Source organism: Pantherophis guttatus, chromosome 1, assembly GCF_059756535.1.
Source record: "Pantherophis guttatus breed Tessera chromosome 1, ASM5975653v1, whole genome shotgun sequence".
NCBI classification, from domain to species: Eukaryota; Metazoa; Chordata; class Lepidosauria; order Squamata; family Colubridae; genus Pantherophis; species Pantherophis guttatus.
This window is the reverse complement of record NC_142063.1, coordinates 323194990-323214817: the sequence shown is the minus strand read 5'-3', so window position 1 is coordinate 323214817 and position 19828 is coordinate 323194990. Positions and strand designations below refer to the sequence as shown.

The following is a 19828-nucleotide window of genomic DNA, read 5'->3' as shown; positions in this document are numbered from 1 at the left end:
TGAATTTAATAATACTCTGTATTTTTAGTTATGCAGTATTGGAATTAATTGAAAGGAGAAATAGGGAAAGGTACTTCAACTTTTCATCCCCTTAAATGCAATCTCTCTCTCCCCGCCCTCTCTCTCTCTAAACAAAACATCATCACCACCCCAATCAAAGTCTACATGTTTTACTGGGGGAGAATTGACTTACATCAATTAGATTAGAGCGTAGTTATGTGAAGTACAACATTCTCTGCATCATGCATATACTAACATGCTGACTAGATTTATACAACATGCTAAGCTAAAAAGGGTTTGTGTAGTTTGCATTTCAATGTGTTATGGGACCCCATCTTATCCATTTTGTATAAATAAAACTATCCAATTGAGCCATATTCTGATTTGTCTGGTTATAGCATGTTATATAGCAATAGTATTTTGTTAACCTACGAACGAGATTCAGTATGAAGTATCAACCTGATTATTTGTGCTGGACTTTTCTAACTTAGTAATGGCAGGTGCCTATATTAGTTTCTTCCCTCAACCTTCAGAGAAATGACAGCCTGAGCCCACATAATGGGGCTCTTGATAAAACACTAAACTGAAAACAAACTGGAGATTTAAAAAAAAGATGTAACCTGCCTGATATGTACGTTTGTAGCTATTTTTAAATTTTCTTGTTAGTGGATGGTTGTTGTATGTCATATAATGTGTATTTGTATATTCTCTGATGTGGGCTTTCATTCTCAGGAAAGTTTCCAAATGCATATGCATTGTGCATATATATTAAATATTTTGTCCTGCAACTGAACTTTCAAGTTGTGCAACCCAACAGCTGTGTTAATCTTTTCACTGAGCTTTACAGGCAGATTGCTAAATGCATACAGTATGCATTATGTGTATTTTAAGTAGTAGTTTTAAGACTTTATGTCATTTTTCCCTAAATATTGGACAGCAGATACCACCCCAAGTATTTTTAAAGCTAATAGGTCTTGTTGCAAAAATCCAGACTAACACTAGAAGCTGACAAAAAAGCCCTCCATTATTTTAATTACTTCTTTGCTACATTTGGAGATCCAGATTTTTTGCACCCCAGATCTGCAAAAATATACAAGAGGTATTGCAACAAGCTATAAGCTCAATAAATAAATAAATCCTGCTCTTCCCTACCAGGGAGCATTTAAGCTATTATGAACTTGGTTCCAGTGAAACAGTTTTCCAATAAAATGTTTCACTAGAGAGTTTCTTTCCTGTCACAGTACCTGAGCAAAGCTGCTCAATCTTGGTGTAGCTGAGCTGTAGAGAGTCATTGACCCATGCTAGCATGTCATGACGACTCAGGTTCTCACTAGTCACAGACGTGGAATGCACATTGACGGCCATGCCCCAACTGTAAAAAGAAGGGAAAGCAGGAGTTAATTCATCACAAGGTTACCAGAAAGCAAGAAACTAAGTCTAAAACCCTAAGCTTTGCCAGAAAGACAAGCACCTAGTCCCTCAAGTACCTCAATTTGAAATGTCATAGAATTGAGATTTTGCACACAAGTTTATGCCATGCTCTCTCTGCACTAGTCTCTGAGCTTTTTACATAAGCAAACAAAGAAGCAAGGAAAGGAAAAAATAAATGGCCAGAAGTCTTCCCATCCATGCTATGTCACTAATATATTGATCCTAAGGGAAAGCTGGAAGAATGTACTTGCATGCTATTTCACAGCCTTATTTCTTGGCTGTGACATTTAAAAATCAACCAGAGAAAGAGGTAGTCAGATGGAGATTAGTGTAAAAAGGATCACATCAAGATTCAGAAGCGTCATTTTAAGTGCTGTAGAGACAGGCCAAGAGGTTTTTTTTTATTACATGTAAAACCCAGATAAAATAAAACAGAAAGCTCACAGCAGTGATCCCAGAACATACCCTATGGAAATCAGAACACATAACCACTAAAGGTGAGTTCGTGTCTTCAAAACTGTAGCAATCACCACTAACACCTCTGATTCAGTGCAAGTTCTGTTCATCAGACTTACACTTGACCATTCAACATGAGAAGGCTTCTACTCCTCTGCTTTTCATAAAGGAAGCTGCTTCTGTAGATTTGCAAACAACTGCAGATGCATCCCACGGAGTCACACACCTTGGGCCAGCATTGCCCAGTTTTTGTCTGCACACATTAATTGGGCCACCAGAAGGCACTAGTGTGTACTACGCTGGTCTGCTGGTCACAGGGTATGAATACAATGAGGCTGAAGAGTGCACAGTTGTTCTTTGAGATCAAATATAAGGCATGTTTAGGCTGTCCTGCAGAGTGAAGTAGTAATAGCAGTTAATGTTTAGTGGCTAGAAAAACACAGAGGGATCTTATTACAGGTGAAAGACTACCTTCTGCCCACTTATCCCTCTTGAGATTGGCTCAAGTAAACCTATTTATTCACCTATACAGAGGTTCTTACCAAACCTATCTCCAACCACCATGTAGTTCGAGCAAGACTAGTCTAGGAAAGTGATAGCAAATTCCTGGGTGTGTCATAAAGCCTTTCACCTGCTTAGCCAATCAAATGGCAGAACTGACACCTCACTACTAAACACTCAAAAATAGCAAACAAGTTTCTCTTACTTCTGGAATAGCAAAAATTAAAAATTAAAAAAATCCTAGGAATGGATGTCCATTTCATTAATCAGGAAAGACTTCTAAATCTGACAGTAAGGTGGAATTCTCTCTTTTACCATTTCAGATTCCCAATTTCCAAGAATAAATGGAAGTCTTTCTCCAAACTTACAGCAGACTAAACATTACTGGTATCTTGGCTATGCCCCAGTAGAAACAGCTGTCTCTTTGCAGCTACTCCACAAGTCAAGCAGGATAAATAAATGCTGCTTGATCCCATTCCAAGTTTCTACAGAGGCACCATTTCTGTTCCACCCATGTTGGCAAAATTGGCAAAAACACCCCATCGCATGCAAAAAAAAGGGGGGAAAATTGGTCCTTACATCTTGGGAGCATGGGATCTGAATTTCAGCCATGGGTAACAAATTTAAGCCTAGGGTCTGCACAGAATGCTTAGCCAAAAACTATTTACCCAAATGCCCCTGGGCAGAGGCTCATTATACTACTTCCTTCATTCTAGCTCCTCCCTATCTTCACAGGTCAACTACAGGCTGCTGGCTTTCCACCATCATTAGCAGTAACAAGCAATGATCTGGTCCCCCACAAATAGCTTATAACAGCAGAAAAACAGCAACTTCCTTCCTGGATGACAGCTCATCACATTTTCTAGCAGCTCTTTTGTTATCAAAGTGTTTTTTTTTTTTTAGCCTAAGTCCTTCCCAGAACACAACTGTTTCTATAACTATTCTTGGACAGATATCTGTCACCAAACCTTGAAAGAAGGAGGGGATTTATTAGAATGATAATACACTTTATTTTTTACATGATTAAAAAAAGCAAGAACATGATGTAATGAAAAGTTGATCCCTGTTACTGTTTTGGAAATAGTTCAACAAATATTCTCACACTATCACGCAGCAAGAGAAATTGACCTCAGCATGTTTGTTATGGGGAACATAAGAGAGAGACCACTGTCATAAGAGTATTAATGGTATTAGGATAAACATCCAAAACAGCTTCCCAAAAAAGTGCTGAAACATGGGAAAACTGAAACCATATCGTTATGCCTCAAAAGAAGGACATTTGCTGTTTTTGCATCTACTCAAACACCAACTGTGGTGGAGCAGTATTTAACACAAACAGTATTCTCATTCCTCGGTGGCATAGTGACCTAGTGGTGAAGAAACTCTCCTCCCACTTGAAAGATTGAGAGTTCAATCCTAGGTAGCGGCAGATGCTTCTCTCGTAGGGCACAAAGAAAAAATATCTGCTGCAAACTGCATGTGGTGTCAGGAAGGGCATCAAAAGGTATGAGTGCAAGGCACTGACTGCACTTGAAATCTATAATCAATTACTTTAGGCACATGCAGAACATCTCTGTCCAGCATGGGCCAGTGGCAATCAATAAGGTACATTTGATCTTCTAGCCAAGACTTTAAGCAACCTCACAAAGTAGGAAATCCAGATTCTTTTTAATATACCAACAAAATTCTTAGAACCTTTCTTGCTTCTATATACCTGCACTAATTGATTGACTAATTCTGTGCCATTGGTGTCAACTCCTAAGCAACCATATAAACAGACCACCTCTATGCTTACATTGATTAGTACATTATTTTTTCTTTAACATTCTCACTTTCCTTTTTAATGATCTCATCAACTTCATCCAATCACAACAGACATACCCACTCACACTTTACATTACAGAGTTGGCAAAAGCAAATGTCTATACATTACCATTTTCATTTATTTTGACAAATAGTCATTTCTCAGAGCACATATTAACTTGTCTATCTACCACTTTTTGGTCAATGTTTCTATTTCTTAAAAGTGTTCTACCAAGTTATATAAATTTATCTACTTGCTGCACTTCTTTATTGTTTATAAATTGCAATAAATTAATCCCATAAAACACAATTATCTTGGTTGTTGTTGTTACAATCCTTTTCAGATCCATTCTCACTGTTGCATCATTCAATCAAACTAATATTCATTGCAAATCATTCAGGTTTTCAGCCAGCAAAATTACATTGTCAGTGCAAAAAAGAACATACCCATTTACATTCCCCACCAATATATAGCCCTAACACCACCACAAATATTCCTCATAAATTAGGAGAGAGGTTGCCCAGAATCCTGCTTACAGGTGTATCTAAATATAAAAATATGATGAACCCTCTGCTTTATTTTTTACATCACAGTTCTACCTACAAACTATCCTATGATAGTAGAGGGCCCTGAGATTATCTTTTGATTTATTGTAGATTGGGTTTTTTACCTTATGTAAGCCTTTTTACATTCAGTGCCTGGCTCATAATTAAAATGTTGCAGAGTTCCATGGTCATATGATTGCTATACATGATGGGCTTCTACAAACAAAATCAATAGGGAAGTGGCAGAAGATCACAAATGGTAACCATGTGATGTCCCACTTAACAACCCATGGTGATTTGCTTAATGATGGTGACTGGAAGTGCCAGAATTTCCATTGCTAAGCAGTGCGGTCACATGACATCACCCTTTACAACTGCATTGCTTAGTAATGGAAATATCAGTCCCAATTACCATAATTAAGTGAGGACATACTTGTATATAGAATTAGTGTTTCTTGTAAAGGCAAACTCCAAACACAAACTGGCTTGCAATGAAAGAAAGCCACTGGCTAAGTCCATAATCCATACCTACCATCACCATGCTTTAAGAGCTCACTCTAGAAAGAAAGTCACATAACATAAGACAACAATTTTCACACATCTGATGGTTGACATAGATGAAGGGATACAAATGAAAGCAGAAAACAGAGGCAAAAGAATCTTAAAGACAGCTGCTGTGATGAAAATAATTTTATGAACACTTTACAACTACTTGTAATCCTGCAGTACTGTAATATACGTGATCTGAACTTCCTCTGCATCCTATCAGTACATTAACAGATTCTGATTAAACTATACCTAACAATGTACAATATCTTAATGTTACTGAACACACTGCATCAATATTGACTCAGTCAATACTTCCCTTGTTGAAAAGGGTGGGTGAAGCCCTATGATAATCTTGGGGTGAGGGTGGAGTAAACTGAATAAATAAGGTGGCAATCAGGTGTGAATTTAAGATGGTTTCATTGATCAGTCAGGTTCTTCTAGGGTGCTTAAAAACAGCAGAGATATCTCTTTCTGACAGTATTTTTATGCAACTGGCATTTGGCAGCATCAGCAGAATAATATATCAGGTGAAACAAACTACAATGATTTGTAACACAAGCCTGTCTGTTTCCTGCAAGTGATTCTAGGAGAAAAACAGCAGTTTGGGAGAGTTCAACCCAAGCTTTTCCACAGCAGAATAAAGCCGGGGGAAATCACTAAGAGATAACTACTACAATATAAACAATTCCCTTGGAGCCATTCTCTAGCCTGCAAAAGGCTTACTGTACTTCCACAGAATGCCATTATGCAAAAAGGAAGCACAGTATCACTTTCACACAGCCTCACTATTATTTCCTGGTTAAATATTCAGTACAAAACATCCTAAGTCTGGTAAAATACAGGCTATTGTAAAAAACAAAAATAGGAGGAGGAAGTAATATTAAGTATGAGGGGTCCTTGGTGTTCTGTGAGCTTGGTTTTTTTTCTTGCAGATGTTTTATTACCCAAACTAGTATAGCACTGATGATGTTACCTAGTTTGGTAAAAGTATCCATATATGTTCACATATGTCCTAAATTATAATAGATGCAATCCAGGATTTTCACGTGTGCATGCCCACTGAAATGGGATGGAGGTAACTCAGAAAAGAACTTTGTAAGAGGTTCCCTATCAACTACCGTATTGCATGTATAAAAAACTTCCTTTCAATTTTGTCTTCTACTCTGTAAGTCTTGGCAGTGAAAGTTCACCATGCAACCTTGACTTATTGTACTGAGGATAAGGGGGGGAAAAAAATCAAATATGAATAGTACCGTATTTTTCGGAGTATAAGACGCACCTACCTTTTTTGGTTGTTTTTTTAAAAAAGGTTTTTTTTATTTTTTAGACAAACACACATACAAACATACAATGTATTTTCTTTGAACAGAGTATTTGGCTGGTTCACAAATTTAAACAGTGTTTAGTCATTTCAATTAAATTTACAATTTCTATATTTCCTTTTTGCTATATTTATTCCTCATCTATTTTTTTTTAAAAAAACAATATTACCCTTCATCCTCATCTCTAATCTTAATCAAATTCAATTTTTCCCTTCTATTCTATATTATACCCCTTCCCATTGTCATCTATTTTTATATCCATCCTCACATTGGTTAATTATTTAATATTACAATTGTTTAATACAAATTCAACATTTTTATATAAATCAATTAGTTATAAGTATCTTTTTTGTATATTAATCAATATGAACATGAATATTCCAATTATTTCCATGCAATCCAATTTCTTACAAATCCATTAATTATATTTACCAATAATAATAAACCAAATAATTTCCCCCATATATTCCTCCAAACCACAACTTAACCATTTCTGCTTTCAGAAATATACAATTAATAGTATCTCAATTATTACAATTCCCTAGTTAAATAGAGCTTTTTTTTCTTTTGTGTTTTAAAATCCTGAACTCTTCTCTTTTTCCCTAAATTTCCCATTGTTTGCACCTACCTTTTTTGGTGAGCAAAGAAAATCTCTCCCTGCCTCATTTTGTCATAGCAAAGAGCCTGCTTTACTTTCAGTTTTGTTTTTTCAGCATAGCTAGGGGGAAAAAAATCTGCTCCAGCACTCTTTGCAGCAGCAGAGCCCTGCGCAAAACAGCTGAGAGCAAATCAGCTGAGAGTCAGGAGGATGATCAAATCAACTTGTGCTAATTAACCTATGCTGAAGCTGAAAGGGGCTGTTTTTTCTTGCTGTTTGCTTGCAAGGAGGTAACTGCTGCGAGGCAGAGGCCAAAGGGTGGGGGCCAGTGGGTGGGCAGGGCTACATTTGCTGTATAAGACGCACCTAAATTTTCACCCCCTTTTGGGTGAATACTCCAAAAAATACGGTATTTTCTTGAGCAATTTTAGCAATAGCAATAGCACTTAGACTTATATACTGCTTCATAGTGTGTTTACAGCCCTCTCTAAGCGGTTTACAGAGTCAGCATATTGCCCCCAGCAATCTGGGTCCTCATTTTACCCACCTAGGAAGGATGGAAGACTGAGTCAACCTTGAGCCGATGAGAACTGCAGCTAGGAGTCAGCTAAAGTAGCTTGCAGTACTGCACCACCTCGGCTCTATTTAAACTTTAACAGTTTAAATAGTTAACATGTTGCACTGAACGAGCCACATAGCATACAAGCTTAAGAACATTACAAGTATTGTAGGCACTTGTGCAGAGTCTTTTAGGTTCCAATGAAGAGTACTACAAATTGACACAGCTGCTTGCCTGAGTTTTTTTCATTTGAAAGGAGGTGGCTTACTCTGGAATCTGTTACAGATGAGACTATTTTGGAACCTGAGTAAAATATTCAGGCATAGTTGGCTGTCCTTTAGAATAATAGCACAATCTTTCTTTCTTTTTTTTGAGTCAAGTTTTATTGAATTTTCCCCACATTCACCTGCATCTTTTTTTTTGAACAGAGTATTGGCCATATCTTATCTTATACAATTTTTCAAGTTAAAATACAATTTACTCAATTACAATTTTGCCAAAATCTTCCCTTTTTTAATAGCACAATCTTTCAAAGCAGCAGACAAACACATGGGGGAAACTACACGCTTTTTAAAAAAGCAGATTTTGACAGGAACTATTAGAAATATTACTATACAAGGACTGCATTGAAGAGAAAGAGGAGAGGTTGGAAATTGTGGATGAAATGCATTAATTGTTTAGCATTTATTACATAAGTTGGCAAAAGGAAATATGTTGATAATGAATAACAATGATACAACTAATCTTTGCTTAACAGCTGGTTGCATAATGACTATTTGAAGTTATGGCCTCGGAAACATCATATCGCCCACATACTTCTGCAGTCATGTGATCATGATCAGGTTGCTTGGAAATTTGTGCACATTTACAACCAATTGCCAAGTGCCCTGCAATCATAAGATCACCCCTTAACTTTCTCTGCCAGCCTCCCCAGAAAGTCAGTGAGACAGCCAGCAGGGTTGCAAGGTGCTGCTACCTGCCAAGAGTACTCCCTCCCTCTCATCTCTGGTGGCTGGCAGAAAGAGCTCCTACATATCCATGCCTGCTTGGATCTCTGCAACCAAAATCCAAGCAATCCAAGATAAATAAGTAATAAATAAGTAATCCCAAAATACTCTCTTATTTGATGGTATTCATGAAAGAAGTAAAACCGGTAACATATCTCTACCAAAAGCTGAATAGGATTTTTAAAGTGGACATTTTGGAAATTTTCTGTAATGCCCCATCAATAACTTCATCTCTTTTAAAATGTTTGGTATCAACGAACCTAAGGTTAAAGTTGATTTATCTAAAAATGCATTAAAAAAATATTGGACACCTCCAAAAATGTACTTCAGAGGATAGACATCAGATTTGCTTTGTTGGAGATGTAAAAATTTGGGGTTTTGTTGACGCATATGATATGGAATTTAAAAACAGATAAAAACAATTTCCTTAAAATAATAAAAAAACCAGAAAGGACAATTAGAATACATCCTTTAAAATATAGAATTTTTATTGAAAGTTTTACATAAAGACAAATATATGCAACCTTCAAAAGAACAAAGTAAATGTTTATTATAGCATATTTTCATTGTTACAAAATCAATATCTTAGATGCCCCTTCCCTCTATTATGAACTATTTAAAAATTACCACAGACTACTTACTAACAAGTTAGACATTACTAATTTTTACAAAAACAGTGCCATCTTATGAAAATCATAGACTAGGCAAAGATGCTGTTAAAGAGCTCTTTGTAAGGATTATTTTTCACACTGATAAAAGAATTAGCAGTTATCAGAAAACAATGAACAGATGTTCCTCTTTCATAAAAGAATCCAGACTATAAGAAACAAAATCTGACACTATTTAAAACTGATTCTAGTTAACACTTTAGGATAAAATGGGCATTAACACCTGTGCTGGATTATGAAAATTTTAAACAAATTAAATTAAAGCCCATTAATTTGCTAGATACTGCAGTGGAAATGTTAGGATGTCTGACTAGGACTTTGGAGGTCCAAATGCAAATCCTCTCAGCCCCGGAAGCTCACTGAGTGATTCTGGACCAGTCACTTCACCCCTAGCCTATGCTACTTCACAGTACGATTATAGGTAGTCCTTGACTTATGACCACAGTTGAGCCCCAAATTTCTGTTGCTGAGACATTTGTTAAGTGAGTTTTGTCCCATTTTATGACCTTTCTTGCCATAGTTGTTATGTGAATCACTGCAGTTGTTAAGTTAGTAACATGATTATTTGGCTTCCCCATTGACATTGCTTGTCAGAAGGTCACAACAGGGGCTCACATGATCCTGGGACCCTGCAACCATCATAAATATGAACCAGTTGCCAAGCGTCTGAGTTTTGATCACGTGACAGGGGGATGCTGCAATGTCATAAGTGTGAAAAATGGTCATGAATCACTTTTTCCAGTGCTATTGTAACTTTGAACAGTCATTTAAATGAACTGCTGTAAATTGAGGATTACCTACCCATATTATGAGGGAAAATTGGAGGAGGGAGTGCTGCATATGACATCTCAAACCCCTGAAAGGAAGGCACAGTAGTTTACCTCAATCATTTATTCATTTTTTAACTCGGAAATCTAATTAGTGATTGAATCCACCTTGTCCAATCATGCTGCTATAGAGCATAATGGGTTGAAGATGAGCTTGGTGCTTGTTTGTACTGGACAGCTGCAGGCATTGCCATAGCTGGAATTTTGCCACTATTATTCCCAGCTGTGGATTCAGAATTGCTGTAGTTCCCATTCCTTCCTTCATTCACTCTCTCTCCCCCCCTATTAAAAGCAAAGGGGAGTCCTAGTTCATCACACCAATTTCCTTTGTGAAAACCAAGCAGAAATGTTCAGCCAAGAGAAAAGGTGAAATATTACTTCTTTTTTGGGGAATAGGAGAGGCCTGCTTACACTTGGCAATGATGTGAAATTTCCAGGGGAAAGTTTCTACAAATTATTTCAGAGATACAGAAAGATTAGTGCTTTGTTCCTCAACAGCTTCTCAGATTGTTTTACTCATGGAGATATCATGCCTCAAAAGAGACTCTAGCCTGCTATCTTTCCCTTCAAACACAAGTACATACATACAAACTTACAAAACTCTATCTTACAGCAAAACTGTATCTCTATTTAATTTTATTTCTCTAGCCACCCATCTCAATATGTAATTCTATACATAATTGGGAAGTACAGGTAATCCTCAATTTACAACAGTTCATTTAGTGACTGTTCAAGATTATAACAGCACTGAAAAACTGACTTATGACCATTCTTCACTTATGGCCTTTGCAGTAGACCCATGGTCACGTTATTTACGTTTGAATGCTTGACAACTGGTTCGTATTTATGAGGGATTTCAGTGTCCCGGGGTAATGTGATCATCTTTTGTGATCTTCTGACAAGCAAAGTCAGTGGGAAAGCCCGAGTCATTTAACAACTGTGTTACTAATTTAACAACTGCAGTGATTCACTAAACAAATGTGGCAAGAAAAGTCATAAAATGGGGCAAAACAAATTTAACAAATTTCTCACTTAGCCACATAAATTCTGGGCTCAATTGTGGTTGTAAGAGGATTACCTCTATATAGTAATTGATTTAGATGATAATTATGTTTTCCCAGGACATAAAGGTGCATCTAAGGATTAATGTGAGTGGCAAACAAATGAATGACCTTTTTGATTATAGTGGACAACATCTACCTTAACAAGACCTACAAAAGTTGAGAGATTGAGCAAGTGCCTTGAATATGTCTTACCATAAATGTTCAAAACAATGGGAAATATTCTCTTAACTATATTTTAAAAATGCTTGTTTTGTGATTTGCTGCTACTAGACCACAATCTGTCCTGAAGCCTAGTCTGTTTAAATTCAAGTTTAAACCAATAAAGCAGAATTGTATGTTGAAATTAAAAGAGCTTTGATGACTGGTGATAGCATGTACTGTATCACATTGGAAGGCAAGCAGGAAAATGAATCGTTGCTCATGAAAAACAATTGTTAATTCCTGACGATGGTAGTGCTGCCTATTTAATTATTATGGGGACAGAAATAGAAGTTGGATTTGGCATTTAACAGGACTAGGGATAAATCCTGCAACAGTTCATAGAATTTTCATTTGTTTCATTTAGGAATTTAGGAATTTGATTTATTTACACATTTGCCAAATTATGGAGTAGATTCTTTTCCATAAAATTTCATAACAAATTTGTCTGTAGAATTTTGCTTTTGTTTAAACAACTTGTAAAAAGATATATCATCAGTCCAGATCCCAGGCACCCATTGGTTTGGAGCCAGAGGCTACTGAATGGTGTTTATTAGCGTGGCTTTCTCCTACCTTTGTCTTCCACTGCTAATCCAGTATATAGTAATAGATCATAAAAGCAAGAGAATGCTAGCTGCCACACAGCAGAGGCTTTTCAGTTAGCATATTCCAAGCCACTCACACAGTTCCTATATTCATTCCCACTCAACAATGGTGAAGTTTTTCTTACTGGTCAGCAGTCACATATTTTGCTCTATCCTGCTTATGCAACTCCCAAGACAGAAACATTCAAATGGGTGGCACAAAGCAAGAAATGCATTTTAACAAAGGAAACCAAACAGAATTTGGCTGTATGCCAGAAATCAATCTCAGGGGGGAGACCAAGCACTATTACACAGTTATTCCAATTAAAGGCTCAGGAAGGGGAGCAGGACAAGACAATAGCAGCTTTAGAAGACAGACTGTAATCTTCAATCACTTTCTCTATAGATTTTCTCAGCCATTTTTCAGGTCAGGCAGTTGGAAAATAATGACCTACCGTGTTTCTAATCAGTGTTGTTCATGAAATGTCTGGAAAAGACTAACATTATGCTCAGAAAAGCAACCTCTGCAGATCTCAGGTCAGAATACCATCCAGCGTGACCACTTGATCTGCACACTGAATGTATGCCAACAGGGCCTCAGATCAAAGTACATTCTACTCCAAACACTGCGGTTATCCTCACTAGACATGAAATTGATTGGCATGGCATAGAGAATATGATCTTCCTACTCGGAAGTAGTAGCCCTACCTCACAGTGATTTGTGCTTGTTGTGTACCATCCAGAATCATTTCCCATGAGAAGGGCAGCCATATAAATTTGATTATTAGGATTGAAGTTTTGGGCGTCACGTGAACATTATTTCTTTTGCCCAGCAATTCAAATTTGAATTTCCTGATCATGTGTTTCATAGTCATGTTTTTTACAGATACATTCTGCCTATGGTGTAAAACAGACATATTTTTGTGGCTCATGGATTGTCAGTATTTTGTATTATTTTCAATATCTTAACCATGTTGGTAACTGGCCAACAAATATTTACAGTATGTTTATTTTTTTAATATAAAAACAATTGAAAAAACATGAGGCCCAATCAGGAGCAGACACACAGAATGGGTAAAGACTGAGTCTCGTGAAATCATTTATATTCCTAATTAACCTCATTTGTTTATTATTTACTTATTTATTCTGTACTCTGCCCATGCCCAAAAGCTTTGGAACTTATAAAATGGCAGGGGAATAACAATTCAGAAAGTGCTCTCCATTCTCACCCATCCTTGCCCTCTTGGAGTACCAATGGCTGTTTAATCAAAAGATAGCTATCAGGCCAGAGTAGACAACATGCTACTTATGATAAACTAAAGAAGACTAAGACATGACCTACTGTAGACAAACTGCAGACTGTAAGATAAACATGATGTTATAAAGCAACCAAAGAAAATTCTTTATTTGTTGGAGGAGGAGGAGGCGGCATGTTGCAGCACTCTGAACAAAGAGAAAACATATGGCTGGGAAACAATTTGTTACACCTATATGCCGTTAGGCAGGTGAGGCATGTTGTAGGTCCTGTTAGCCAAGGAAAGCTGGCTGGCAGGAACCAGGAGACGTGCCTTCTCTTCTGTATCCCCTGCTGGAATATTCTCCCTTCAAATACAACCCCAACACTGTTAACCTTTCGTAAAGTGTGAAGAATTGGTTGTGGGCCCAGGCCTGGACCCCCGAGTGTGTTAAGGGCCTCATTTCCTGGCTGTATTAGGGTAGGAACAGCTTTACTTGATGCTATTTATATTGTACACTTTTAATGTTTTATAATGTACACCACCAGGAGTCACTTGTTGAGATGGGCAGCTATAAAAGTCAAATGCACCACACCCCACCTTGTACAACCAGACAGTGGGACAGAGTGGGTGGGGTCTTAACCAGGGCTTATTTTTGAGGTAGGGCTTATATTAGGTGCACACGGAAAAACCAAGCTAGGGCTTATTTTTTTTTGATAGGTCCTAATTTCAGGGAAACACAGGTATATACAGACACACACACACACACACACACACACACACACAGACAATATATATATAAAATCTCAATATGTATCCCAACTTTATACACACACACACACACACTATAAAGAATGAGAGAAACTGAAGGACAAGGCTTTTAGAAATGAGAAAAATTACAGCTCTTTGAAGGGACCTATTTTTTGATAGATAAAGAAATAATGAATTAGTCCAGGTTTGAGATTTCAGGCAAGTATCACTAGAGGCAAAAGTATGTATAGTGGAATGATATAACACAGGTTGTTTATTTGGTCTTCTAAAACATTTTGACTCCTGAGCAAACGGGTCTCTTTGGTGGGAAATTAGTTACAGAAGTAGAGTAAAAATAAATTGTCGTTATTATAACAGAGACACTGCCTATGCTCTGAATCTGAGCTGATGGAGACTCTCTTAGAAACAGATATTGGGGTCACAATTGATAGTTTAATTAAATTGACTTAAGAATGAAGGCAAATTGACCTAATCCAGAGTGTAATTCTGTGTATTTATCATATGATTTATCAGGCTCTCTTCAACTGCTGGGAAAGGAAAAATGTTCTCAGACAGGGCTGTGGGGTAAGACCAAGCATGTTGTAATTAAGAGACTATATAAATAACTCAACTGTAGTAGTAACAGTAAGGAACAGGAATTTTCCCAACCCATGCAGCTGTCTTTAGAATTTTTGTATAAGGCCACAGAACTTCAAGCTCAACTAAGCAACTGCCGTGGCCAAACTGGTGTGTGCAAACTGTTAACTGGTTTTGTTCAAAAATTGCTGAATTACATCCTTCAGACAAAGATTGTAGTTCTTTTCATATGGAACTACAGGTGAGCAGCCACATCTTAAAATGAAGCCTGAAACAGCAGCTTTTGCCACGAATGTATAGAAACATTGGTAGTTGATTGTCTATGGAGATTTTCAGTCATCCAGGTCATGGTTGTCCCTAAAGTGCTTTCTGAAGAGGCAACTGGACTTTCTGCTTTTTTCTTTGAAGACATTTCTCTTCCCATCCAAGAAGAAGCTGAAGAAGCTTCTTGGATAAGAAGAGAAATGTCTTCAAAGAAAAAGCCAGAAAGTCCAGTTGCCTCTTCAGAAAGCACCTTTGGGATTGGTAGTTGATTGTCCTGCTTTGAATTAGTCTTAGAATTAACCAAAGTGCCATCACTGTGACTTTAAACAAATTGTAACCATTGATTCTAAAATTACATTAACATTTTTAAGTAGATCTCCAGCTATCTCTCCACATTATCTTATTACAATCAAGTGAATTGCCCAGGTAATAATCGACCAAGTAGAAATTTAGAATGTAACACTTTGGAACTCAACTGAAATTGGAAAGGATGTTTAGCTATGATATGCACAAGTAGAAAAGGCATCTAGCATTTTACCATAATGGCAATGGCCTCATGCATCCAGACATTCTTTACTGCTTACAGAAAAAGTGGCTGATGTTCACTATAAGTACCATTGGGAGTCTTCTGTGTTCTGCCTCTTCTCCAGTCTCGCATAGCTTGAGAAAATATTTCTCAAAATAGAAGGCCCACATTTTGCAGCCCCAGTGGGAAATAAGAAAAGTCTTCAGATCATTCCTTAATAGACTCCACAATCAGGGTGGATTTGATTTAAATCAAGTTGATTTAAATCACAATTTAAATCATGATTTAAATCACTAGTAAAATGGCTTGATTTAAATCAACTCGATTTAAATCATAATTTTTAAAGAACAACTGTCATCTCTGCTACTCCTTTGACCCACTGTTGACTCACCGATAGTCCCAGTGTTGCAGAATATACAGCCTCATGCTACATAACTAAGCTCCATTTCATGCTGAATAAACTAAATTATTTATGTATCTTAAATAGAAAACTATCTTATGACAGATTTTTACCCCAAAAGATTTTATTAAAATAAATTCAATAAAAATCAAAAAAATCCGATTTAAATCAAAAAATCTGTTTTTTTTGAATTTTTTTTAAAAAAATCATTGATTTTTATCCACCCTGTCCACAATCATACAGTCCAGAATATGTCCTTCACAATGACATCACTGCCCGGGTGTCAAAACTGACTTGCAACCAGCTTGAAGAAAGATGAAAAAATTCCAGCACCAGTAAATCATGTAGACAGCTTAGCCTAATTTATACTGTCAGCATTTCTCTCTTGAGGTCAGCACAGAGTAGAAATGAACCACATTCCTTAGTTGTTCATCTCTCAGTGCCTTTCGCATTAAGTTTTACTTAATTACTACCTCCAAAACTCAAATTCTTTATTGCAAGATGTGCTTAATTTTGCCTATCCCAAGTTTTGTAAACATTGCTGAAAAAGAGGCAGAAACTGAGGATGAGGCAAGGATTGGCTGAAGCAGCTGCCTAGGGAGGTTGAGAAATTTCTTGAACATTTTCTAAAGAAGATCAGACAGATATTTATTAGCAGCTGTTTAAAGTCTGAGCTAAAAAATCTACAGCTGCCTTGAAAATCTGAAATTACAAAGGCCTGTTCAAAGATAGAGCATACAACTCTTATGTTACTTTCTTGAAAAGATATATACTTCAGCAAGACGTGTAGTGCACCTTCCAAGCTGTATTTTAAACTGTTTCAAAATTTTCTGTTCCTTTCTCCAGTTTCCTCTTCCTTTTGTAAGTTTAATGTAGTGCAGCAAACACTAGTTTTTCAAGCAACTATATCTGATACCCACATTTTAAAAACCTACCTCATTCTCCACTATTTTCCTTTCTTTCTTTAATCTCCTGTTATTAGGCTGTATCAAGTTAATGGGATTTCTTAGAGACATCATCAAATGGAATCTAGTCTCAAAAACTGGTCAAGAGGGTACATCTTTGGATCCGAGAGAAAATAACTAGCCAAATATACACAGAGCTATTTATCTCCAAAACACTAAGTGCCAGGCAGAGTCAGGAAGGCTCATTTAGGAAACACCTCAGTTTTAAATACCAATTATTCCATCAACCAGTCTCATAAATATTTATGGCAGCTCAATACTAGGGTGATCAAGACTGAGTTTTAGACAGGTCATACAGAATAGTTGGAACCATTTCACAGCAGGGTACGAAGCCTTTCCCTATCACCATTTAAACATAACTGAAGCAAGAACCAATTATCAAAGGACAGCAAGAAGTCAAAGGAGAAATATAACAGCCACACATATAAATGAAACCATTGCAGACCTCTCACATCAGTTTTTCAGAAGTGTGTTCATATACTAGTTCATACAGTCACATCAGAGACACTCAACAGAGAAGATTTACTTGGCTACTCAAATACTGTATTTGTAAGATAAGTTTACATCCCCCACCCAAGGAGGATTAAAAGACCTTTTGGCCCCATTCCCCTGTCCAGCAGGGAAATGGGTAGCCTAAATCAGGAGAACCTGGTGTATCTTATGTCACAGCACAAAGAAAAACAAGTGCCAGAAAAAGTACCAGGCACGAACAACTGAGAGAGATATATCATGAAAAATACAATTAAAAGAAATCTATAGGAAGGCTAGAGCCACATCAAATGGGATCTGACAGGTAATCATGACCATGCTTTTTCTTGATTTCTGCACCAAGTACAGAGAAGACATGCTGGAATTCTAAAATAGGGCATTCACTCAAGTAAGTTTGCAGAATTTATAAGAAACAATGTTCTTGTCATGAAACCTCATCTACTTACCACAGAGATCAGGTACACTGCCAAGCTGACCAGCGTATGTAGCATTTGTTTATGATCATTTGTTTAACACCTGTTTGAAGTTATGATGGCACTGAAAAAAGTTACTTATGACCAGTCCTTGCACTTATGACTGTCATAGAGTCCCTGTGGTCATATGATCAAAATTTGGCTACTTGGCAACCAGTATGTATTTACAACAGTTGCAGCATCCCAGCTTCATGCAATTGTATTTGCAACCTTTCCTGGAAGGTTCTGACAAGCAAGCTGGGAGAAACCAGACTCACTTAAGAACATTTGCTTAACAATCATGGCAAAAAGGTTGTAAAGTCAGGCATGACTCATTTAACAACCAGATCACTTAGTGACGGAAGTTCCAGTCCAAACTGTGGTCATATGGACTACCCGTATTGTAAGCAAATTCAGTCCAGAAATGACCGATTCCAGCTTGTAATGGTGCTCCAGCTCACAGTCTGCCATAATATGCCAAAGATAGATAAGATATACCACCTCCCCCACCCCCACCCCAAAGACAGCTGGGTGACTCTGGGCCAGTTACTCTCTCTCTGATCTAGGAAGAAGGCAATAGCCAACAACTTCCGAAATTTTACAGGAACTTGTCCAGGCAATCACGAGGAGTCAATAATGATTTGAAGGCGTGTGTGAGTGCACACACACACATGCAATGACACTTCCGTCAAAAAGTAGAAAACAGTGAACAGTATTGGATAAATTTGTCAACAGATTACTTGGTTTTCCTCAATTCCCAGAGGCCGTGTTTGTAAAAACAAAAATACAATAAATATGCATGAGTCATTCACAAAAATTATCCTTAACTTGCTTCAGTGTTTGTATGATTTAGCATATTAATCAATCCCAACCTGTCAATTAATTTATGATTCAATACATGAGAATCCAGTAAATGTATTCATTCCATAGCCAGGCTATACAGTATTTACTATATGTACCCAGAATATCTCATAAAAGATCTCAATTTCCAGATGTTGCATTGCTCTGAATATTTTATTGATGTGTGTGTGTGCGTGCATAAATGTGTATTTTAAATAAAATCATCATGCCTATAACAATTTAATATAAGCACCTATTTTCCAAGGGGAAGATGGAATGTATTAACTGGGATTTGGGAAAGTGGGATAATTTTTTTTTTTACTTTAGGATGGATGAAATTGAACCAGCACCTCCTAAAATATGTGAATCATCTGTCTGTATCTGTGTAGCACTATCCTGATGAGTGACTTGACAGTCACAAAAATAAAAAACCATTTTCTAGGCCATCCAACCCAGTGGACCAGCCATTCTGCATTCCAAAAGTCTACAGAGTTACTCAGTGACCTCCGTACCTATGCGCTAGATCATGTATGAGTCTATGTGCTCTATACACAAGTCCTTATTGAGCGGACTGGTTTAATTACACAAGGCATATATATTCACATATCTCTAATCAAGGCTAGGAATATAATCCTATCCCACAACCGATGATCGATGACTTGCTGGTTAAAAAAAAAAAAAATCACAAATGGCCTCGCAAAAAACAAGTCACTGGGACGTTCAGAACCTACTCAAGTTAATTTGCATCCAGTTTTGCAGAATGCCAGGCTTGGGACTTTTACTTTTCCTAACAGACTTTTTTTTTTTTCCCCTCCCCAACTTCAATCTTTCTAAATTCTCCCCTTCAGTCCCGGACATTGGCGAGAGAAGTCAGTGCAGGGAGACAGGCAAGACTCAAAAGAAACTCCTGCGCCTCCAACTAGAAATCCCCGCATGGTCCACACCCCAAATTTAGAAACTGCAGACAGAGGCTGAGCCCGGGAGACACGCAAGGACTCAATTTCCCGGCTTCCACGGCAAGAAGTCCGAGTGCTCCTTCTGCAGCGACATCCGTGGCGCAGCAAAGAAAGCTGGTTTTATTCCCATTCCCCCCCCCCCCGGCTTCTTCCACGGCTGCCCGGGGAAGATCGCGCCTTGCCACCTTTTCTCTCTCTCTCTGTCTCTCTCAGTTCTCAAGCAGCATCCCCATCCCCGAGG

The 19828-nt window shown here is 37.5% G+C and overlaps 1 protein-coding gene across 5 annotated transcripts in view; it reads right to left on the bottom strand.

The window, feature by feature from the left end:
- MAPRE3 (microtubule associated protein RP/EB family member 3) overlaps window positions 1-19828 on the bottom strand; it is a 30421-nt gene that overhangs the window by 10019 nt on the left and 574 nt on the right. For 2 of the 5 annotated variants that reach the window (XM_034421160.3, XM_034421161.3), the window contains exon 2: window positions 1245-1372. In XM_034421160.3, coding sequence (XP_034277051.2) covers window positions 1245-1372 — 128 coding nt within the window. Of the gene's footprint in view, window positions 1-1244; window positions 1373-2006; window positions 2286-17785; window positions 17918-19828 lie in introns of those variants that run through there. The other 3 variants (XM_087888795.1, XM_087888794.1, XM_034421162.3) reach the window with 3 other exon arrangements.